Here is a 24,633-nt window from a genome sequence, read left to right on the forward strand (position 1 = left end):
GTGATCTGCTTTTTTTTAAGTTTGAAAAATAACATCAGAAGTAATTTTTGAAGATTATTGCTAATGTAGACTTAAAGTAGCATTTCAAGCTGCCTATCAATAAACCACCAATAGTTATCATTCCATATCAAAGCTGGTCTTCACCAGACCTAGAAACTGATTAATCAGCCAGAGATTCAGTTAGTTTCTTGGCATCTTGCAGAGGTCCTGTAAATTACACCATTCCCATACCCCTCCCGCGCTGTACAGGAACCTGGACTGATAAAATCAAATCACACAATCAAATCATGAAGCGGGGAGGAGGGACAGGAGAGCCCTGAGCACACACCAGCTTTCTGTAATACAAATCTGGTTTTATTCTGTGTTCACTGTATGTAGGAATAATGCACACAATGACGCTCAATATACTATTCTGCTGCCATTATTGGAATCTGCATTCCCAACATTGCCAGCAGATTTATTAGAAATACCTGTATAAAACTCTATAACTTATTTTTTTTTGCGATATTACATTTTTATGTATTCCTGAACATTTGTACATTAAAGGAACAGTAGTGTTAGCAATACAAACATGTATTCCTAAAACTATAGTGTTGGACAAGCTGTTTAGGACCACGGTCACCCTCTGTGTGGAGTAAAAAGGTTTATTTACTCATCTTTTCTCCATCGCCATACTGGCTTTGCCGTGGCTGGTCCCGCCTCCATGGCTCAGATCTTCAGTCTTGATGATCTCAGCCAATCCAATGCTCTCCCACTGGGAGGCTATTGCACATGTGTGTCAAAACAACATGCTGCACCAACCAGCATCTATACATAAACATGCATTAAAGATGCCTTTGTCCTAAACTGAAAAAAATATAAATAATTTTTACACTGCGATTGTTTAGAATTAAATTGTAATTGCTTATTTAAAACAGTTGCTGTTTAATTTAAAAAAATAAAAAAAGGTACAAGGTACAAATAGGCCATATATTTGTAGGATTGTATACATTTTTATACTTTTTTTTAAAATATCTTTGTTGTACTAATAAGGGGAATCATTTAACCACATACCTTTTTACAATTACCTGCTGATTGAGGGTTTAAAGCTAGCTATATAATCTTGTACTCTTGGCACGCCTTAACTTTTTTTGTCACTTATCTTTTTTACTTTCCCTGAACAACGTGGGTAGAGAGAAGGCCTTGTTTTTATGTAACCTGACGCCTTGCGTCTCTAGTGAAGTCCTGTGCACTTTGCAGACTTGCTGTTCCACAAATCTAAAAACAAATGAAACTTTACCTACTCAGCCCCCTGGGAATAGAAAAAAAAACATGTATTATGTCTTTTATTGTACTCCTTAAAAGCATTGAGTGCTTTTTATGTAATTTGGAAAGTTAGAGAACTACCATCTGTTGCACTCTAACACTTTGCCGGTTGTTTCAAGTTCTCCTGGATCCATATCACTTACACAATTGGGCATTACTTGAAAGGTTTTGTGTGCAGGTAATTTATTAAAGGGAAACTCTGAGCACCAAAACAACTTGAGCTTAATGAAGTGGTTTTGGTGTATAGCTCCTGCTCCTGCATGTTCAAGCTCAATTCTTGGCCATTTAAGACTTTAATCACTTTTGTTTCTGTTTAAAAGGACACTACAGTCACCAGAACAACTTTAGCTTAATGAAGCAATTTTTGGTAAATAACAATTTCTAAAGCAAGTTAACATCTGATTGAAAATGTAATTATTTTTCATGCAGGCTGTGTCAGTCACAGCCAGGGAAGGCATGGCTAGGGCTGCATGGACAGAAACAAAACTGATTTAACTTCAGCTATACAGTGTATTTATCACTGAACACAATTATGTGCCTAATTTGCTCAGTCATCTCTATTACATTTGATAAGTGGAAACATAACTAGCATGCCTTGTTGAGAATTGAATTGAATTGAAAGTGAATCCAAAGGGAATTTCAAATAATTTAAAGTTAAATCCATAGATTGAGATTTTAGCTTGGGGTTTCCCACAGTTGTGCTGGTTTGCTATGATGTTTAGTCACTGTTTGCATGATATATCACTTATCTTACCCCTCTGTTTGTAGAATCAGGTGTTGCTTGATATACACAGAGATCTTTCTTACTCCATCCACAAAAACAAACATGGGGGGTTGGCAGGAGGGGAGAAGGGGGAGGGGGGCATTACCATGATCCAGTGACCACATGAGCATGCACTCACCCAGTGAATGTACAGTGTAAGCATAACCTGGACAAATTTAGCACAGTAAAGAAGGAACTTACCGTAAATGCCCTTCTCTGCTGTTTGCCCTGATATGACCAAAAAGTAACAATTCCCTGACACATGTTCCCAATTCCCAATATAGTGTAATAGAGAGAGAAATGTTGGGAACAATCCAGTTGAGGTCAAGCATAGCCAGGGCACACAATGCAAATTGAGGAAAACATTGTGAAAAGGCACATGTATACATAAGGTTATTTACTAAAGTGAAAATTGTACTGAATTCAAAGTGAATTAAAAATTAAAGGCCAAAATAGCTGAACTAGGAAAATTCTCGAAGTCAGCTAGCTATGTTTCCAGTTCTTCACTTTTGGTATAAATTTTCAAATTCTCATTTTAGTGAGAAGGAAAGACTAATATTATTATTATTATTTTATTATTTATATAGCGCCATCATATTCCGTAGCGCTGTACAATGGGGGGACTAACATACATGTAATTGTAACCAGACAACTAGACGAACAATATGATAAGAAAAAATATTTACAAATAAAATTAACTTTTTTTTATAGAAACGCGACTTGCACAGTTTAGGATTAGAATTGTATCTTTTATGATGTATATTATGTATTTTATAATGTGATTTAATGTTTATATATTCACATACTTTATGGAAATCTTCTAACCTTTGCCACAATCTCTCCTGGGTCTGAATGTCTCGTGAACTGCTGGGCAGATGAAGCCACAACTTTCTCAACGAAGTATTGTCTTGAGAGTTTGTGTGTGGAGTTTACTATACATGAGAAAATAGCTGTGGGAACGGTTAGTTAATTTGCATCTGCAAATATATTGCCATTGCCATTGTAGCCTTAAAAAAAATAAAAGTAACCCTTTCACTAATTACTTTTATTTACTAGATTAAACACGTCTTATTAAAGGGACTCCATAGTCACCAGAACCACTACATCTTAATGTTCTGATGTCTGTAGTATGTCCCTGCAGTATTTATCAGGATAGCGTCCTGGTCGGGGTGTATCAATTCCCCGTTGAGTTAACAAAGTTTGTTACAGAGGATGTGGAGGGTAATTTCGGATAAGTAGGATCTCAGCAACGGATAACTATTCAACCAATAAACATGAACATAGTATTAGAGAATTATGAAGCATTCAGTATGCAGTTCGTCTGTATATTCCTGTGGTCACGTATAGTCCTTCAGGCTTGTTAGTGGAGATATATCCTGCAGCCGGACTATGTGTCACAGGTCCGTCAAGTTACCGGTGGTCCAGGTGGGTGTTCAGAGAGTGACCTTGGTGTGAAAGACGGGATCCTGGACGGATCCATGTTGCGGAGACGGGAGGTCGATGCGTCCTGTTCAGGTAGCAGCTTCAGGCTGCACATAGCGGCCTCCAGTTCTTGTGGGTTCTTGGCCCTGTAGGTGCCTTCCTGGTGGGTGAATATAAGATGTCTAGAGTTTCCCCAGTGGTAGGTCACATCCTGGTATCTTAGGATGTGGAGAAGGGGTTTCATGGATCTGCGCCAAAGTAGTGTATTTTTGGTTAGGTCAGGGAATATAAGCAGGGATGAGCCTTCGAATTGGATGGGGGTTTTCCCTCTCACTGCTGAAGAGATTAAGGCTCTATCTTGCATGGTTTGAAAGTGGAGAATAAGGTCCGCCGTGGCAGTGTTAGGGGCGTTTTTTGGTGTTGGTAGCCTGAACATGCCGTCCAATTTAAGTGCCTTTGCCTGTTTGGTCGGTAGCAGGGTAGAGATGAGTCGCCTTATGTAATGCAGCATTTCCTCCGTACTCACTGTGTCAGGGATGCCCCTCAGTTTAAGGTTGTGCCGTCACCTCTGGTCTTCCAGTGTATCGACCCTGGCTTCCATTCCCCTCTGGGCCAAGTGGAACTCCTCAAGCCTCCGCTCCACTTTAGTGATTCTGGATTCTTGGCTGCTGGAGGTGGCCTCTAGGACCGTGAGTCGTGTGAGTGCCCCATTTACTGTCTCTTTAAATTGTGCAATGTTGGCTGCTATATTGGAGCGCAGCTCTGTTAGCATGGATTGCAGCATATCTTTAGTAATTGGTTCTTGGCCAGCAGATGGGGTAGGTCGTACCTTTGGCACTGCTCCCAGCATGGCTCCTCTCTCCAGATCTGTATGAAAGTCCTCGGAGGAGTAAGTGCTTCATCCGGAGGCGCCATATTGGGCCACGCGGTCTGCTGTGTGCGCCGCAGGAGATCGCCGATATCTCAGCTGTTAGATGCCCGGTCCGACTTGTTTTTTTTCGATTTTCGGCCCATGATTGCGTGTCCACCTCCAGGTTAGGTGCCAGCCTGTTTGCCTCGGTTTTTGCGGGTCAAATTGGCCGTTTATCGCTTGTTCGTGTCGGAGCTCTTTAGACTTGCGTCTGGCCGGGTCCGTTGCTAGCTCCGCCCCCATATTGTAATGTTTTTATTTATTTATTTGCTGTTACAGAGGTGGCTACCATGTCATAATAAATTTTTTTAAATTTACTGAGGAAGAATATAGAGAGTGAAGTCATTGGACTTCCTGGGAATATAAAGTGAATTTTTACATGTTTGGCCAAAAATTCTCCATTCTAGAGAATTTATTCTTCGTGAATAACATGTACTGCTCTTTGTCTTTGTGTTTAGCTGAGATAGCAGTGGTGAGAATTTGGTTCCCAAGGGCGAGGAGGGGAATATATGGGAATCTTTCCCCTGTAGCTAAGGTACTAATTCATTCTGAGTTATGGCATTTTTAACCTCTGCTATTTATGCTGAGCACACTGACTCTCAAAGTGTCAAACTCCCCTCTGTGTTAACAAGAAATCTAGAATAGCAATGCAATTGTTATTCTATATAATCTGGAATAACAGTGGCTTTATTATTAATCGGACAATAAAACTGGTTACCAGAGCTTTTAATTCCGTAACAGATTTTCTTTGTTTGTCTGGTGAAAAGAATTTTCCACTATCCCATTTTACTTTTTTCCTTCCCTTAGAAAGTGCAGTGTTTTAAATGTTCAGGCAAGAAGTCATTGAACAATGTCAGTTGCAGATTGCAACTTTTTGAGTTCTTCTGTTTAATAATCCTTGTACCGTAATTAAATGGGAACTCTAGTCACCAGAACCACTTCAGCCTAATGTAGTGGTTCTGGTGTCTATAGCCTGTCCCTGCAGGCTGTGCACTGTAAATGTTGCCTTTAGTGTTTACTAGGGATCGACTGATATTGATTTTTTTAGAGCCGATACCAATAATCTGTGAACTTTCAGGTCGATAGCCGATAATTTACTGATATTCTGTACATTTACCGTTTTAAGAAAAAAAAAATTTTTTTGCAGATCTTGTGTGGTAAATGGACACAATATATACATGCCAGTCAGATTTTTTTCATGTTTTCAAGAATATTTATATGTGTGTGTGTAGTGGATGCAATGAGAGTATTTGATTAGTAAATGCAGTGTGTGTATGTGTGTGTTTGTGTAGTGAATGCAATGTGATTGTTTGTGTAGTGGATGCAGTGTGGGTAGTGGATGCAGTGTGTTTGTGTGTAAATATGTGCGGTAATGCTCCTCTCCCTTATCTTTTAGTGCTCCTTTTCCCTTCCCTGTACCTTAGTGCCCTCCCTCAATGTTCCTCTCTCCCCCCCTAGTGTTCTTTCCCCCCTCCCCTGTCCCCCCTGTGTTCTCCGGTCCCCGTCTTTCTTCCCAACCCCTTCCCTGTCCCATAGTGTTCTTTCCTGCCTGCCCTTGTCCCATAGTGTTCTTTCCTCCCCCTCCCCTGTCCCATAGTGTTTTTTCCTCCCCCTCCCCCATCCCATAGTGTTCTTTCCTCCCAAACCCTCCCCTGTTCCATAGTGTTCTTTCCTGCCCCCTGCCCTGTCCTATAATGTTCTTTCCTCCCCCCCTCTCCTGTCCCATAGCGTTCCTTTCCCCCCCCCCCGTCCCATAGTGTTTTTTCCTCCAGGCCCCCTCCCCTGTCCCATAACGTTTTTTCCTACCCCTCTCCCTCCCTCCCCATTTTCTCCCAAAATGTAACTGCCCCTTGTTTTGTCTCTTGCGGTACAGGAGATTCAGTCTCCTACACCCAGCCAGACTGACAGGAAGTGCTCTCTCAGTGAGCACTTCCTTTCAGTCTGGCCGGGTACAGGAAAACATAAGCTCCTGTACCGCGGTGCGCACTGCTCTGCTCGGCCACGCAACACAGAGTACCTGGCAGGAGGGAGCGCTGTCCACCCACTTCCTGCCGGTCACTCCACCACCTTATGGATGTGCAGGCCCACCTCATTATCGGTATTACCGCTGATTATCGGCCAATATCAATATTTAAAAATTGGAATATCGGCAAAAACGATAATCGGTCGATCCCTAGTGTTTACTCTGCTGCTTTGTAACACATCTAGTGGCTGTAACACAGATGGCTATTAGTGGTGCTTCCTAGTCCAGTGCTGCACAGTGTGCAGTATCTCCACGCTCTGCATGGAGGTGCTAAACATTGCCCTTAAAGATCTATTAATTCAATGCACAGCACTGCAGAATTTATTAATGCGTTATAAATAATAATAATGCATCTCTTTGAGAAGCTGCTGATTGGTTCATCTCAGGGGGGGGGGAGGGGACGACGACGACTAATAGTTAGTTTGACACTATAGTCTAAGGGATATATGTTTGAGTTCCTGACGCTACAGTGTTCCTTTAAGTACAAATCTACAGACAGAAGCAGCAATGTGTGAAGGTCAAATTCCCAGACAAGTCTGTCCTTGAATGAGAGCTGAAAAGAAAATTTAGATCTAATCTGGCAAACACAACAAATGTTTAATAACTTGCAGTACTTTTTTTTTTTTTTTTTTAATAGATTAAAATGATCTGTTATTTTGTATAAAGTAACAATATGTACATATTTATTTCCATACTATTTAAAAAAAATGAAGAAAGTGAATCCTTACTGCTGCTACTTCCCAGATAACCAGTGTACAAGGACTGCCAGCCAGGAGCTTCTCATTGTGTTCTATAGAGTCTACATGTATGATAAATCCCTATCTAACAAGTGTTTATGGGACATATAATTCATTCAGCCCCCACTGCAGTTTCACTCATCAGATCTAATGACTGGCCCTGCCAGATGAGGTCACAGCACTCATACTGTGTCTACAATCAATGCATTGAAATCGAGCTGCACACAGCATTACCATGATCCAGTGACCACGTGAGCATGCACTCACCCAGTGAATGTACACTGGAAGCACAACCTGGACAGATTTAGCACAATAAAGAAGGAACTTAAACTTCCTTCTGTGCTGTTTGCAAGGAACTCTTATATGTGGTTGGAGTTAGAAGTTTCCAATTAATCTGTTTTCGCAACTTTGCATTTTTTCTTTAAAACCCACTGCAGTTTCAAATCACTGTGTGCTGGGACACGTGGGCCTTTCATGCACAATAAGTTTGTCAGCTAGCATGGTGCTTAAAGGGACCCTTTAAGAGTGCACATGCCCTGTCCTGTCCGCACTGCATGGCAACGAATCCGTGTGGACAAGACATGCTGTAAATTATTGGGACAGTTGGACATTGGGTTCTGTAAAGCTCTCAGCCAGCAGCACTACAAATAGACATGCTCATCAAGCATATATTTGTTATATAGCACTGTATACCAGCTGATATTAATGCTGTATCATATAAAACTGAAATAAAAAAAATCTGTGGATTCCCACCTTCTCTGGTATCATAAAGATTTTGTTGGCTCCTAAATGTGTCCCCTTAGGTTTGTCAGTGGCTATCCAGTCGCTAATGCATCATCTTGGCTAAGGGGGTGTTTATTTTAATAGAATAACAAGGGTTAACGTCAGGGGTCTTTTTACTCTCTTAATATACGTCTGTTTCATATATCATGTAAATGAATATAAAGATTCAAACTGTTTACATACACTATGTGCCCTCTTTTCATTTAGAAGTAGTTTTGTGCCGTGATTTTTGTTTTGCTTTTAAACAAGTTTTACAACATGGATTAGAGTTCTTATACAACTTTTTTCAATTCTTCAATCAGTTTGTTCTCTATGTATTCATAAGATTATACCTGTATACCGATAAAGATCAATAGTCTGGTGGAGATAATTTACCTGGTCTGCCATCACTCAATTACAACAAAGGTGATAATAAATGATAACTGCCAAACAATAGGGTTTATCCGCTAAACAGTGAGAGCTGATGACTTAACAACTTACTTTTAAATATAGGCTATTATAGTCATACACTTCGGCCATAAACACCCCCACACTGTCAGATTCAGTAGGACTGTTTGATCTATGGCTACTGTCCTGTCCCCAATAAGCACAACGCATGGGCACATCAGAGGGAGTGCGGCTTGATGACAGCTGTCAATCAGCTTGCCATTCATTCATATCAGGCTAACATGTCACAATTTTTGGGGAAGGTTTGCCTCCCCTAGCTCTTCGTCAGTGATACTGGGAGCTGTGTCTTCAAGTGTATGACAATTTTCTTACCTCCTATTTAGACCTTCGTTATGCATGTTGGTTCTCAAATTGCTCTTCGGAGCATGCTTTCCTATGACGTAGCAAGCTGTGATCAAGAATAAAACAACATACTTTAACAAACTTAAAAAAGCTAAACAAAAAAATAACAATAATAAATAAATTAATACATTTTCACACGTAAAATACGTTTAGTACGTAGTTTGGCAATAAATACTAGCTATTTAATTATACTTTGCAGTGTTTGAGGTTTATACATTTTCATTTAAATAATCTGCTAACGAGTAAATGTCTGTACTGCTACATTGATTATTGATTGATGCCGTGTTATTGGAATGATTTGCACTATTGATCATGCTAGAGTGACAGTTACAAAGTGGCTGCCACTTGTGACTTATGATTCATGTTAATACCATTTAACAAAGTCATTGTCCCTGCAGTGACATATATTGATTCCTCACTTTAGTTTTGTTGTGGTTTTTAGCTTTTTATACCCATACATTTTAACCTTTACTGCTTACGTGTATTCACTAAAGCGTAAATCATTCGGAGTTTAAAGTGAATTCCAAGTAAATTTAACATTTTAGACCAAATTAGCCAAACTGAAGATGTAGCTAACATGGAGATTATCTTCCAATTTTGTGGTTTCGGCATAAAATCTGAATTTCTCTTTGAATTCACTTGATAATTCTCACATTAGTGAATAATACTGTAAATGTCATAAATTTTAACAAATGACACATGTAGTCACTTGCGTACTAACTGCGTACCTACCTCTGCCTGCAGGTTATTGGTTGGAGCACCTCGGACCAAAGCCTTCCCGTCCCAGAAAGCCAACGTATCGGGTGGTCTATTCTCTTGTGACATCACCTCAACTATGCCTTGCACACGGGTCATATTCGATGACTCAGGTATGTTGTATTAGTGGGTGTCCTGTCCAATCTAAAACTCAGTGTGGCTTATTTACTAAACCAGGGATTGACAAGTTTTAGGAAAAAAATAGTCCAAGTGCAAAAAATATTTTTCCAGCTATTTCAGCCTAAAATGTGTAGATCCTCCTCAGTTCCTGGTTTTGTGACACTCAGCCACAGGGATATGCACTAAACTCCAAATTGTAGTGAATTGAAATCCAAATGACAACATTTAGGCTGGAATAGTTTGATCAAATCAACTATGTTTAGCTAAACTTTGCCATTTGGATTTTAATTCACTACAGTTATGCTGACTTGCATTCGTGTAAAAAAAAATATAGAAATAAGAAGATATTAATATTTGTGAATCCAGTAAAAATTCATGTTATTTTTGGTAAACATGTTAAAGCGGCACGCCAGACGTCCATACAAGTTCGGTATGATGTGAAGGTTCGGTTACTGATAGTTATACCAGCCTTCGCATTTAGATTTTTCGTTTTAAGTCATTTGTTTTTCTTTCTGTCTTCCTTTCAACCTGCAGTTTTTCTCTATTACTGCAGTAATACAGCTGTATGTGATGTTATCACTGAGTAAATGGAAGCTGTACTTCAGCTATTGGCTTTCTCTGGCAGAACACTGATATTGAAAGACCATCCAAGACCAGAAACCCCCGCTGTGCTAATTAACAACACATATGAGTAAGATCGGTTGTGCCATAGTCAAAAGGCCACGTTAAGATCCATAACCAGTACAGCCCGCATTAGTGGTTATGGTGCCAGCATGCCCCTGGTGGTGTATCCCAGTTCGGTGTCAAACTCTTATCAAGCTGTTTGATACAAATCATGGGTTCTTGGAAGCTCGTGGTCCGTCCTCCTTACTCAACATATTGCTAATGCGGAAATTACACATAAATTAACAATGCCAATACCGTCCATATTTTGAAAACATGTATTGGATGGCTGCTTGATATTAATGAAATCCAAATTTTGACAAAATAAATATTGCTATTGTGAAAGTGCAACATCTGCGATAGTAAAATGCTGAGTGGGGGACTAGGCTGCGGGCACTTAGGGGACCCTCAATTTATGTGAAACCAGTAATCATTGATAGCAGCTCACAGATAGAATCCAGGTGGGAAGCTTCAACCCCTGGATGCCTGTCTCTCAGTCCCCAGCTGTGTTTATCTGACACCATAACACACTAGAAATAGGGTACCTATTGGCAGTCCGAGTCATATAATGATAAACTTAGACTTTGACGTCAGTATGGCACATAATCCCTCACACTGGACAGGCAAAGTCTCTCTTTATTTTACAACTCTGTAATATAATAAAGTAAATGTCTTTATGTTTCCAGTTGACCTTTCTACGGAAAGTAAAGAGAACCAATGGATGGGTGTCAGTGTGCAAAGCCAGGGACCAGGAGGTAAAGTCGTGGTGAGTGTTTTTCCTTCATATTTTATATTCTGCTTAGCCTTAGATTATGAAATCTGGACAAGTTTATTGATTTTACGTTTGTGTTGTATTTTAGGGGGGGTGGACAGGCAATGTACCAGAAGCATATAGATTCAGTTGGCTGGACATGGGTATTTGCAAAAAAGTAAAATAAAATGTCCCTAGTGACAGATCTGCTTGAATAAGACAAAATATCCTAGTTTTGATACATCTCCTGTAACCAACTGTAACTTTTAACTAAAGTGGTAATTAGAACTTTCCTAATGGTCTTAATTATCAAACATTCTCGCAACAGACGTGTGCCCATCGATACGAAAGAAGGATAACGTTCGCAAACTCGAACCAGGAGACTCGAGACATCATAGGGAGATGTTACGTACTAAGCCAAGACCTCACCATTTCTGATGACATGGATGGAGGGGAATGGAATTTTTGTGATGGACGACTGAGGGGACACGAGAAATTTGGATCTTGCCAACAAGGTGTTGCTGCAACGTTTACCAAAGACTATCATTACGTTGTTTTTGGCGCTCCGGGGGCATATAATTGGAAAGGTATGACTTCCTACTGTTACCCTGTACAATATACATGTACGTAGGGGCCATGGCCATCCAGTGATGTAGACACAATAAAAGTCCGAAGAAATACTGTGAGGGTTTATTTACTAAACCGTGAGTGGTTTTGACTTGACTTGCAAAATTCAAGCCAAAATAGAATTATTATTTTTTTTAAATCGACATTTTGGCCAACCGTGTTTCCCTTCCTGCTAGTTTTGCTTATATTTTGCACACTGTTTAGTAAATAAATACTCACTAAGTGGGAATTGCTGAAAATTCCAAGTAAATTTTAATATCTAGTTCAAATTAGCTGAGCTGGAAATATTTTTCCAGTCCGCAATGCTTTCACTTTGGCTCGTTTGGTCTTAAATTTGAAATCCCCTTTACATTTTTGCCCATCATTAACTTCCTTGTTCGTGCTGGGCAATGTCCAATGAAATGCCTCTCATAAAGAAGCATAATGGGTACAGCGTATACATATTTAAACTGTAAAAAAAACCAAAAACGTGACAGTATTAGTAAAAAAATAATATATATATATATATATATAACATTATTAATTAATAAAAATGCTGGATATTTTAAATATTATGTGAGTAAAATAAAATGCACGCAAGTTCCCAAAATGTCTACTCATATAATACAAACAAGTCTGCAGGTTCAGTGAATTATTTCTTCCTGTGAATGTTTGATATTTTCTTTCTTTATCTAACTTTATCTAATCTCACACAGGGCGCTGCTTTGCACTACCAAGACAATTAATAGAACAGGAGATATGAACTTCTAAAGTAAACACACTCTCCCAAGTGAAACCCATGCTTTTCTCTATTAAATGAAGTGAATTTCAAATTCAAGGCCAAAGTAGCCAAGCTGTAAAGCATAGCTGACTTCAAGTTTGGCTATTTTGGACTCAGAGTGAAAATTCTCTTTCAATTCTCACTTTAGTGAATAACCCTGAAAGTAACAGGGTTATTTACTACGGTGAGAAGTCAAGTGGAAATTAAAGTGAATTTCACTTTTTTTTAAAATTATTATTATTATTTGAATTTTTTCCAGTTTGACTATTTTAAAATTAAATTCGAAATTCACGTTGGAAATTCTCACTTTAGTGAATATTCAGGGTCAATTTAAATTTTTTGACCAAAACAGCCCAATTGAAAATATAACTGATTTTTTGAATTGTATTTTCCAATTTGGCTATTTTTATCTGAAATTTTAAATTAAAGGGGCTACCATGGGTTTTGCCATTCCTTTACTATGGGATCACACATTTTGCCACTCCATTAAGTTCAAATATCATAAATCACATTACTTTCTCTAGAAGCAGCAAAAACATTTCATGTGTTCCATTAATTGTTTTAACCATTTTTATTATTATTATTGTTTTTTTTTATTTTGTTAAATTGTTCTCCATCTTATTATTTTCTCCTCCATTATTTCATTCCTCCAGGAACTGTTCGTGCAGAACATAAAAATCAAACATTTGATGATCTGTTATTTTTAGAAGATGGTCCATATGAAACCGGTGGTGAAACTAAACACCTTGCCGAATTAGTTCCTGTTCCATCAAACAGTTATTTAGGTAATCATGTGGTTTCCCTGCCATTCCTGCAGCTATTGCGAATTCAGAATATTGTCCATCCATTCGGCTCATATGGTGTTATTGCTTGTTAGAATATAAAATGCTTGATGACAATACAAACACGATTGCCTAGTTTATTGAGTACCAGAGAGATGAGGAACACAAAAAAGCTTCGAAACAGTGGCTTCTATAGGTTGGTATAGTACTCCAAGCAACACGTTGTTGATCAGCAAGTTCATCAAGGTCAGTGCTAGGCAACATTCGGCACTTCAGATGTTGTGGACTACATCTCATTTAATGCCTTACAGCAGTGTCAATTTTGGCGGCAAATTTTAATTTAGCTTTAGTCATAGTGTTTTGACTAAAAAGCCATTTTAGTTTTAGTTGTATTTTAGTCATCTGAATTGTTTAAGTTTTAGTCTTGTTTTAGTCGACTAAAATTGTAGGTAAATAAAATGAACACTTCGTTACAGACGTAGTGATGGGGTGCCAAAGGTTTCCTACCCTTGATCTTGGTGATTACTGGTTGTAAAATCTGGTTGGGATTATAAAAAAAATGTTGGAAATTGTGCAAAAACTAAAACAGCATTTTAAAATTTTAGACTAAAAAACCACGGCTGTCAATATAGTTGAGGTAGACAAATTTTTAAATATGGCCTAAAATTTGCAATTTGAATCATCACAATTTGTTTGAAGGAAAAAAATAAAATAAATGGATTAAAAACAAGAGTTTGTGTTGTTAACACTGTTATGTGTTAATTACACGATTATATATTAGAATGTTTTATAATGCATTGCATAATATTTCTTCTTTGGGGGATTTACAGTAAGGGCATAAAAGTAAGTGGTTTATGGATTTAGCAAAAAAGCATAATAAACTATTTATCATCTGTAGAGAATAAAATGTATATTGTACTAAAAATTAAATTGGATTTTCAGTCAGGTTCAAAAATTGACGAATATAAATCTTGCCCTGGGCTATGTGCTGGGAAGAAATATTTTGAATATACTTAACCCCTTAAGGACCAAACTTCTGTAATAAAAGGGAATCATGACATGTCACACATGCCATGTGTCCTTAAGGGGTTAAAAAAATATGTGTAAATATATAAAGTTGTAATTTTTGTCTGTCCGCCCTGTTTATGTTTATGTATACACCTGCAGGTCTTCTCTTTATGACAACTGTATCCAGTACAGACCCTGACCAATTTTTGTACAAATCTGAGCCAACTAGAACCAATTTGCGTAAATCTGCCGATGTGAAGGCTAATAGCTACTTAGGTTGGTCGGTTTGTTTCCCAGGAGCATGATCTTGTTTGGTGACATCATTGTATTGCTCTGATGACATCATCATCACCCATTTGACATATATATATGCCAGAGAACAAACCAGCTCATTGCATCACATTCTCTATGGAACGTATAAGTTTTGACCTTGTGCTCCGTTTTCCACTGCGCGCATGTATCATCATTCATATGAAAGAGTTGACTGTTTTGATACATTGCATTAAGTAATGAACGCAATATGTTTTGGGGCAAAGCTATATCAGGTTTTCATATACCATCAGGTTATAGCATAAAAAGTGTATATTATGGACAACCATGTCTGTAGCTCTAACCTAGTCATCTCCTTTTTAACCTCTTAATGGTCTCTCCAGCCCGCTATATTGTTTATGATGCAAGGAGTACCCTGGGGCTGCTTTGCTGGTAATGGGGTGAAACGTTTAGCAACTGTTTACCCTCTTACCTAGGTCCCTGCCGGGGTCCGAGGCTCCTCTCCTGCCAAGTGACGTGCTTCTCGTCTCTGCAGAGCTGGTTAACCTTCACTAGCATTACATTACCGATATCAGTAAAAGCAAAAAATTCAAGAAACCACTGTGGTACTCCGCAGATGTGGCCAAAATAGTAAAAAACAAAAAGTTAGCATTTAGTAATTATAAAAAAACCCAGAGTGAGGAAGACAGAATGACCTATAAGATTAGGCAGAAAGAGGCTAAACAAGTTATAAGAGCTTCCAAATCACACACAGAAGAGAAAATAGCACAGTCAGTAAAAAAGGGGGACAAAACTTTTTTTAGATATATAAATGAGAAAAGAAAAGTAAAACAAGGATTAGTCAGATTAAAAACAAAAGAAGGAAGGTATGTAGATGAGGATAAAGGTCTAGCTGACTGCCTCAATGAATATTTTTGTTCGGTATTTACAGATGAAAATGAAGGAAAGGGACCTCAGTTAAGAAAAAGGATAAATGAGTCATTTATTACACGTGGGTTTACAGAGGAAGAGGTTCTATTTCAACTGTCAAAAGTAAAGACAAATAAGTCAATGGGACCTGATGGAATACACCCAAAGCTATTAAAAGAGCTTAGTGGTGTACTAGCAAAACCATTAACAGATTTATTTAACCAATCATTGATAACAGGAGTAGTCCCAGAAGATTGGAAGTTAGCGAATGTTGTGCCCATTCACAAGAAAGGTAATAGGGAGGAGTCGGGCAACTATAGGCCAGTAAGCCTTACTTCAGTAGTGGGGAAAGTGATGGAAACCATGTTAAAGGATAGGATTGTTGAACATCTAAAAACACATGGATTTCAAGATCAGAGACAACATGGGTTTACTTCAGGGAGATCATGCCAAACTAATCTTATTGATTTTTTTGATTGGGTAACTAAAATTATAGATCAGGGTGGTGCAGTAGACATTGCTTACCTAGATTTCAGTAAGGCTTTTGACACTGTTGCACATAGAAGGCTTATCAATAAACTACAATCTTTGAGTTTGGATTCCAATATTGTTGAATGGGTAAGGCAGTGGCTGAGTGACAGGCAACAGAGGGTTGTAGTCAATGGAGTATATTCGAAGCTTGGGCTTGTCACCAGTGGGGTACCTCAGGGATCTGTACTTGGACCCATTCTCTTTAATATTTTTATTAGTGATATTGCAGAAGGTCTTGATGGTAAGGTGTGTCTTTTTGCGGATGATACTAAGATATGTAACAGGGTTGATGTTCCAGGAGGGATAAGCCAAATGGAAAATGATTTAGGTAAACTAGAAAAATGGTCAGAGTTGTGGCAACTGACATTTAATGTGGATAAGTGCAAGATAATGCATCTTGGACGTAAAAACCCAAGGGCAGAGTACAGAATATTTGATAGAGTCCTAACCTCAACATCTGAGGAAAGGGATTTAGGGGTGATTATTTCTGATGACTTAAAGGTAGGCAGACAATGTAATAGAGCAGCAGGAAATGCTAGCAGAATGCTTGGTTGTATAGGGAGAGGTATTAGCAGTAGAAAGAGGGAAGTGCTCATGCCATTGTACAGAACACTGGTGAGACCTCACTTGGAGTACTGTACACAGTACTGGAGACCCTATCTTCAAAAGGATATTGATACCTTAGAGAGAGTTCAAAGAAGGGCTACTAAACTGGTTCATGGATTGCAGGATAAAACTTACCAGGAAAGGTTAAAGGATCTTAACATGTATAGCTTGGAGGAAAGACGAGACAGGGGGGATATGATAGAAACATTTAAATACATAAAGGGAATCAACACAGTAAAGGAGGAGACTATATTTAAAAGAAGAAAAACTACCACAACAAGAGGACATAGTCTTAAATTAGAGGGACAAAGGTTTAAAAATAATATCAGGAAGTATTACTTTACTGAGAGGGTAGTGGATGCATGGAATAGCCTTCCTGCTGAAGTGGTAGAGGTTAACACAGTAAAGGAGTTTAAGCATGCGTGGGATAGGCATAAGGCTATCCTAACTATAAGATAAGCCCAGGGACTAATGAAAGTATTTAGAAAACTGGGCAGACTAGATGGGCCGAATGGTTCTTATCTGCCGTCACATTCTATGTTTCTATGTTTCTATGTTTCTAAGCCACACAATTACAAACACATATTCTCTGAATTCTCTCTAAAAAAACATGCTAGAACATTTTTTTTGGACTACAGTAAAAATAAAAAAAAGTAGTGACTACAGGAAAATATTTACAAATCAATTATTGTTTGCCTAAATTTTGTAATGAGGATTTTATTTCAGTATAATTTGGTGCTTAATAAAGAAAAGTCCAAATAACAATCAGAGCTATTCGGTAAAGGGAATTGTCAGGAAATCAAAGTAAGTTGAAATCTGTTAAAGTAAATCCATAGTTTAGTGTTTGAGGCAAGTGTGCGCATGTGAAAAATGGGAAATGTCGGAGGCGGAGCTAGCAACTCAACACGAACAGACGCCATTTCTAACAGCTCCCACAACCGTCAGACAAAATCCACAAAATATCCCGAAACCCTGAACCCATCTAACCACAACACTAACGCCAACGGCAGCAGCTCACCGTACTGCATCCATCGATGCCGTTCTTTCAGCCACAGAAGCTGCAGAAGCGGAAAATCAAGACCGGGGCCTACCACGCACCATCGAGCCTGGACCTCGAGGAAATCCTGTGCGGACACCTGGCGAAATACACCAGCCAGATAAACCCGCATCCCACTGACTCACCGGATCATACTCCGGCAATGGGACGCCGCTCTCAGAGACAGCAAGGTACTGGGGACAGAGATATAGGGGTCATGTTCCAGAAGCCCAACAATCCCCCGCCGGCACCCGCGGCATTACCGCCGGAACACAACCAGGCACCGCTCCACACATGGCAGAGCCCAGATCACCCGGGTAGCTCCCACAGTGCCCAACCTAGGGAGGCACCCAGGGCAACAGGACAGGGGCCTGAAACGCAAAGGCAACCCACCACCCAGACAGTGCTGGAACAGCCAGAAGGCCCAGACGCTCGGGAAGGACCCAAGGGGAGGCCCCCAACACCCCTGCAAACCCAACCACATACAGCCCAGCCAACAGAACCCAATATGACCCCAGCGACAATGAAATGCGGCAGCTGCATGCAGCGGATCTGGACTTGCTCAAAACGGAGATAACTGCGGTCGCAGCACGCACACAAACCTCAGAAGGAGACATAGTAGAACTAAAGCAAGAAGTTCAAGGCCTACAAGGCGCCCTGCAACTGCTGCAAAATTCCCAGGCCATGCTACTTACTAGGGCAGACCAGGCAGAAGACCGACACAGGCGGGCGAATATAAAGATAAGGGGCATACCCGAAACTATTGGTTCCACGGAACTCCCCCACTACATGAGACGGCTCACCGCCTCCATCATGTCACACACTCAAACTAAGAAAATCGCCTTTGAAGGCGTATACCCAAGCCGAGGCAAGCACCACAGGGGGCACCGCAAGACGTCATCGCCCGCTGCCACTCAACCGCTGACAAAATTCAAATAATGACAGCGGTCAGGGGTAAAACCCCGCTAAACTTCGAGGGTGCCCAACTAACTTTCTACCAAGATGTCACCCACACCACACTCTTATGGCGCAGATCGCTGGGCCCGGTGACCAACCACCTACGCACCATGGGCATTGAATACCGGTGGGCACTACCACGCACTCTACTAATCACTAAAGACGGAACCACTAAGAGACTATCCACGCTGCAAGCCGCTACCTCATACCTCCTCAACCTGGGGATTCCCATGCCGAATTCGGAGGCAGCAATCCCATCGAGCTCACATTCCTGGGACCCAGCGGGATCAGTACCCTTTACTCCGAGAGACACTGACCATACAATGGCCCCAACCTGACAAAACAGGCCAACACAAAGAAACAGGCCATATAGAACAACCGGGACTCTGAGCCTCAGTTACACCAACTGATGGCCCCCGCTCTGCTTTATTATGTTTTATTATGTTTTATTATTATGTTTAAGTTTTGACAGTATTATTTTTCAGTGCATCACACTGTACATTAACCTATCCCATACTGGCACTACCGCGCCAAGATAGGCTTTGCTCCTTAAACGGCGCATGGACTCTCCCACGCACCCAACACACACATACCAGACAAGAGACGAGACATATCTCAGTCACACCTCCCCCACCCTCACAACCCAACGACAATACGTGGAACACGAGACAACGCCCCCCCTCCTCTCTCACTGCTACCTCCCGAGGTTAGATGGCCCCCACATATGACACCGCAAGAGGCACAAGAGACCCCCATAGGTCCACACAGACAGGCACCGTGACTGCCCTCTTACACGGTCAAATAGACACGACCAGACTACCCACAACCACGCACGCATAACCCACGCACAAGGGACCGAAGCAACCCCCGAAACGCACTTTAACTCCCCCATAGGGGGACACAAAGAGACAGGGGATCTACAACTAGACACCCCACTGCACTAGACACCCCAACAAAATAAAAAAAAAAAAAAAAAAAATGGGAAATGTCAGTCATGTGAAAAATAGGAGATGTCAGTCATGTGAAAAATGGGAGCTAGATTTTTTCAACACTGCACCTAGAGCATCTTGCATCAGATGCTCGCAGAGGGATTTATATGCAAATGGAGCTTGTAGTTAATTTGCATTTGAGGTCAGAATGGGAAATGATACAGAAAAAAATAATGTATCAAACATAGAATAGTATGTTATTCCCCATGTGATAAATTCAGCAGTAGTTTTACTCAATGTTCGGTCAGACAGGTTTGTGCTATGTAATGCTTCCACAAGCACTGGGTGATATATTTTTCTTACTAACAGTTATCTTTGTGATTTCGTGCCAAATCCCTCATTATTTTCCTTCCAAAATTGCCATTTCATGACTTGTCTTACTAACCATTTGTATTGCCCATGAATGGGAAGTACTGTGAAAGGGTTATATTGCTCTGTTTGTTTTCACTGTTATCATGCTGGGTTGCTCAATTGCTGTGTCTGGTGCTTTTTAGGATTCTCCCTGGATACTGGTAAAGGGATAATCTCAAAAGATGAATTAACCTTTGTTTCCGGGGCCCCAAGAGCCAATCACAGTGGGGCTGTTGTACTCTTGAAGAAAGACGCTCCCCATGAAAGAATGCTTTCCGCAGAGTATATATTTGAAGGCGAAGGGCTGGCCTCTTCCTTCGGGTACGATGTAGCAGTGGTGGATCTAAACAGTGATGGGTAAGTCTTGCTATGTGCATCGTTATATAAAAAAAAACAAGAAAATGAAGGCAAGCTACAGTTAACACGATCCCCTATTTTAAATGCATTATATGGATAAAACATAAAATGTACAAAAAAATTTAAAAACACTAAAGAGGACACTGAACTAATTAGGAAGAGGCTCCACCCACCAGGAACCACATTTTATGATCTATGGAGTCCGACCTTGTGCTGGACAGTGATTTATGGGAGAGGTAGTTTATCTCTTAGGAGCAGTTCCACTGATCACAGCATGAGTAAAATTGCTCCATAAACTGTGAGTTTTCAAAGCATAAACAGCCCTACCACGGATGCCTTGAATGCACACAGCACGGTGCTCAGCTGCGGATGTCCCTCTTGTGTGTGTATTGTAATAAAAGCAGAGCTTTATTAATTAAGCAGGAATTGTGGAAAATTGACATAGAAATCAGCAGCATTTTTAGGCTAAAACAGAAGAGTTGGAAAATAACTGATTTTTTTTAATTTTGGCAATTTTTTCATAAATTTAGATTTTCTGGTTTTAATGAACTATAATTTATTCTTTAGTAAAAAAAAAACAATTCACAAATGTAATTTATTGGGTTTTGTGTGTGCGTGTGTGTGCGTGTGTGCGTGTGCATGTGTATATATATATAATAGTTTGCAATCTTGATAAAAGGTTCTGTCCCCCCACATTTTGTGTCGGCTTGCAATTCACACTTTGTAAAATATATCCATTCATAGAAAATTAGTTTGACTCAAAGTTTGTGCTTTAAAATGTCTGAGCCTGTTTTATTTTGTTAATTTTTTTGTCTCAGTATGTTTGATGTTGTAAATTATTGTTGAATGTATCTAAAACTCTAGCTGGGTGGGAGGATGTTTGATACCAAAGGGATATCCTTGTATGGACTCCCTCGAATTGTTTTCTATTTTTAATGTGGGTAAATAAAAGCAGTTATTGTACCACTGGGAGTCTGCACGCTGCATTTCCTAAAGCAAATGTGCTACCAACTGACATAAACAGCAGATAAGGACTTGGCAGGAAAGCACAGAAGGTCTGTCTGTTAGTTAGTTGGCTAGTTGAAGATCTGCTCACATTATGATAATGTTAAGGTCTGGCTCTTACATCCTTCCTATGAGTCAGCCTTTCATTCCTCAGCTGTTTATGGAGCAAATGAGCTGTAAAATTCATAAAATGTACTATATAGTTGTAGCATCCCACATGGGAAGCCAAAGTCAATCAGATCTTTGTAAAGTAAAAATACTCTTGGCGTCAGCGTTCCCATAGTGTTTCAGCCTACCATTGCCACCCACGGTTGAATGGGATATTGAAAAACTACCTTAATAACCAATCATAAGGAAAGGGATGTTGTGGGCACAGGGAGAACCCATTTATATTTAATGCCAAAACAATACTTTGAGTAAAGTCAAGGGTGATGGCGCACACAAGCTCTAGAATGATATGTAGTGGTTATGGTACTTAGAGTGACTCTTTAAGAATGTTTATTGTTAAGAATGCTAAACGATATATGGATATATACTATACTAAGAAAGCTTCAGCTACTTTAACCGTAGCCAAACAGGAGCTAGTTATTACGTAATTATTCTTAAGGCAGTAATGGTCAACAGAAGGTTCTAATGGCCTACAATCCCATGATGCCTTTTTCGCATTATGGAACGTAAAATCCTAGAGCTATGAGGTCATCAGCTGTAATACTCACTGGCTCTTGGATACTTCTGCCAAACACAGGGACCTCGCAGTATCTCCATCTTTATTGATTAAATTATTGATTATTTACCTACATGGTTGGCGGAAATTATATATAAAAAAGTGTTTTTATGTGTTTCCTTTCTTTAGGTGGCAGGATATTGTTGTTGGTGCTCCTCAGTACTTTGATAAGAATGACAAAGATATTGGAGGTGCTATTTATGTATACATCAATCAAAACGGAAAGTGGAATGATGTCAAGCCAATTCGTATTGAAGGAACCAAGGATTCCATGTTTGGAATTTCCGTAAAGAACATTGGAGATATAAATCAAGATGGATACCCTGGTAAGAATATATAATAGAGTGGAACAGTTTCATAGGTTTATTGATTGTGAAGTTGGTGGTTGTTTTTTTGTTGATATTTGCTGGTTAAAAATGTCCACTCACAACTAGCCATTGGAGAGTGAAAATGTAGCTCTGGCAAGTAGAAATTCACCTCTGGTGGTTATAATATGCCTTGCAGCAGCGAGTAACTTTTAAGGTCTAGGTAGCAGCATAAGACTTTGGATTGGAATCTGTGAGGATAATCTAGGAACTGGCAAAAGCTCAGAAAACCCAATAGCTGGTAAATTCTCAATCAGATTTTACATTTTTTCTGCTCAATTGTGCCTATTCCATTTGAATATCAGGCCAATCCCACCCATAATGGTGGCCCATATCCCATATGCTGGCATGTTCCCTCTGCACAAAAAATATTATTGTTTTGGCCTTCTTTGAGCCTCGTCAGCAAGGTGTGGCTGATACCCCTCTAGGATCCTTGAGCACAGGGTCGATATCTAGGTTACCCTTTTTAGGCGGCACTGTCACCCTCCCTATTTTGCAAGATGAGTAGTCAAAAAATATACTGAGACAAGTTAGGGACTACGAGAGTACAGCAGTGATGTCAGCTCCTGGCGCATGAGAGAAAAGGGACACATTGGAAGACAGGTGGCACCTGTGAGGGACAGGTGTACATAAGTAGAATCACCACTGGAACCAGCGGCCATGTCACTGCCGGAGGTCTCCAAACTTTCCAGACAGGGACCAATCCGCTTTACAGATAATGTGAGTAATATGTTAGCTGCAAAAGCTCAGACATTTTCCAAAATTCCTCTCCTGCCATTGCTTATTTGTTATCATAAAATTCTGTTAATTTTAGACCATTGTTGGACCACTCCTTGCTAGACCAATCACAGAGTTCTCTTTTAGAAGTGCCCAATGCAAAAGGCACACATAGAACCATGTTTATGTTTATTAGTGGTTTAAGAGATTATACCACACACTTGGGATATTCTACACTTGGGAAATCCCTGTAGAATTACAGATTAATAACTTTAACTAATAAATATAGTCAGGTTATGTTTTAAGGAGAGCTTCTCTGCTTGCACATTTAAAGGGTTAAAAGAAAACTATCACTTGTCTGGAAATTAAACCATTAAAAAAGAACACTGAAAATAGTCTGAAACTTGTGTTAACCTGTTTTTCCACACAAACCTCCGTAAACAAAAAAAAAAAAGTGCATTAACGTTGTAGCAATTATGGCTCAAACGGAGAAACATCTCCTCTCTCTATGATCTCTCTAAAGAATTACTAAGCATAATAATAAAACCATGGGAAGCGACAGTTCTGCCTAAACTTTAGCTCTTGTGCCTAGATATTGCTGTTGGAGCACCCTATGATGATGGCTTTGGAAAAGTCTATGTGTTCCAAGGGTCAAAGGATGGAATAAACAGAAAGCCGTCGCAGGTAAGTACTTGGTTCCATCTGTGACATTAATTGCAGCGTCTCATTCCCTAGCACTTCTTATTACCTTATATTTCCCTTCTAGTTTTCATAATTTATATATATATATATATTTAGTGGTTCACTGGCTTTGCAGCTCTTCCCGAGTTGTGTTTCAAAGCTGTTGTATACAGCAAATACAAACTCCAAGGAATCCATGTTTAAAATGGAATGAGGCAAAAATTTAATTCTTTGTTGAACTAATTTGCATATGCCCACCCAGAATGCTTTGCAGTAGCAACATCACTGCAAATGTGTGATTTCTGTGGGAAAAGCAAGTCGTATGGCTTCACTGGTGTGCAGATCTTTGTTTAACAATTTATTGACTATCAACTGACTTCAGGTGGAAGGGGTTTTCAATCACAAGTTTTCCCCACCATAACTTTCTTGGTATATATATATAAATATATATCAATCTAATAAGCTGTATGCATTTTCATCATATTATAATCAGTTATTTACTGTAACATTAATCCACACTTGTTTCTTTTTTATAAAGATTATTGATGGTAAAAGCACAAAGACTATGTCGTTTGGTTACTCCATTGCTGGAAATATGGATCTGGATAAAAATACTTACCCAGATATTGCCATTGGATCGCTATCAGATTCTATAAATGTATTCAGGTAAAAGGAAACATCCTTACAAAGTCTAATGTGTCGGAATGCACATTGCTGCGTGAGAGTTTTTACATCTGTTTCTATGCTCTGTGCAGGTCACGTCCGGTTATCAACATCAAGAAGACAATCACAGTCACTCCAGATAAAATAGACTACAGCAAGAAGAATTGTAACAATTTCAATGCAATCTGGTAGGAAATGCTTTTTTTTGCCGTTTTTTTTTTCCATGAATGGAATACTTTGTCTCAAAAATGTTCCTGTGATTGTATTCTAAAA

At 39.6% G+C, this 24,633-nt stretch overlaps 1 protein-coding gene across 3 annotated transcripts in view; it reads left to right on the forward strand.

Annotated features, from left to right (window-relative positions):
* Positions 1-24,633, forward strand: part of ITGA6 (integrin subunit alpha 6) — a 62,696-nt gene that overhangs the window by 16,503 nt on the left and 21,560 nt on the right. For 2 of the 3 annotated variants that reach the window (XM_063429732.1, XM_063429733.1), the window contains exons 2-10: positions 9,477-9,601; positions 10,958-11,037; positions 11,351-11,609; positions 13,063-13,194; positions 19,992-20,205; positions 22,064-22,260; positions 23,609-23,700; positions 24,236-24,363; positions 24,453-24,548. In XM_063429732.1, coding sequence (XP_063285802.1) covers positions 9,477-9,601; positions 10,958-11,037; positions 11,351-11,609; positions 13,063-13,194; positions 19,992-20,205; positions 22,064-22,260; positions 23,609-23,700; positions 24,236-24,363; positions 24,453-24,548 — 1,323 coding nt within the window. Of the gene's footprint in view, positions 1-9,476; positions 9,602-10,957; positions 11,038-11,350; positions 11,610-13,062; positions 13,195-14,358; positions 14,476-19,991; positions 20,206-22,063; positions 22,261-23,608; positions 23,701-24,235; positions 24,364-24,452; positions 24,549-24,633 lie in introns of all 3 variants that reach the window. The other variant, XM_063429734.1, reaches the window with a different exon arrangement.

This window comes from Pelobates fuscus, chromosome 8 (genome assembly GCF_036172605.1).
Source record: "Pelobates fuscus isolate aPelFus1 chromosome 8, aPelFus1.pri, whole genome shotgun sequence".
NCBI lineage: Eukaryota > Metazoa > Chordata > Amphibia > Anura > Pelobatidae > Pelobates > Pelobates fuscus.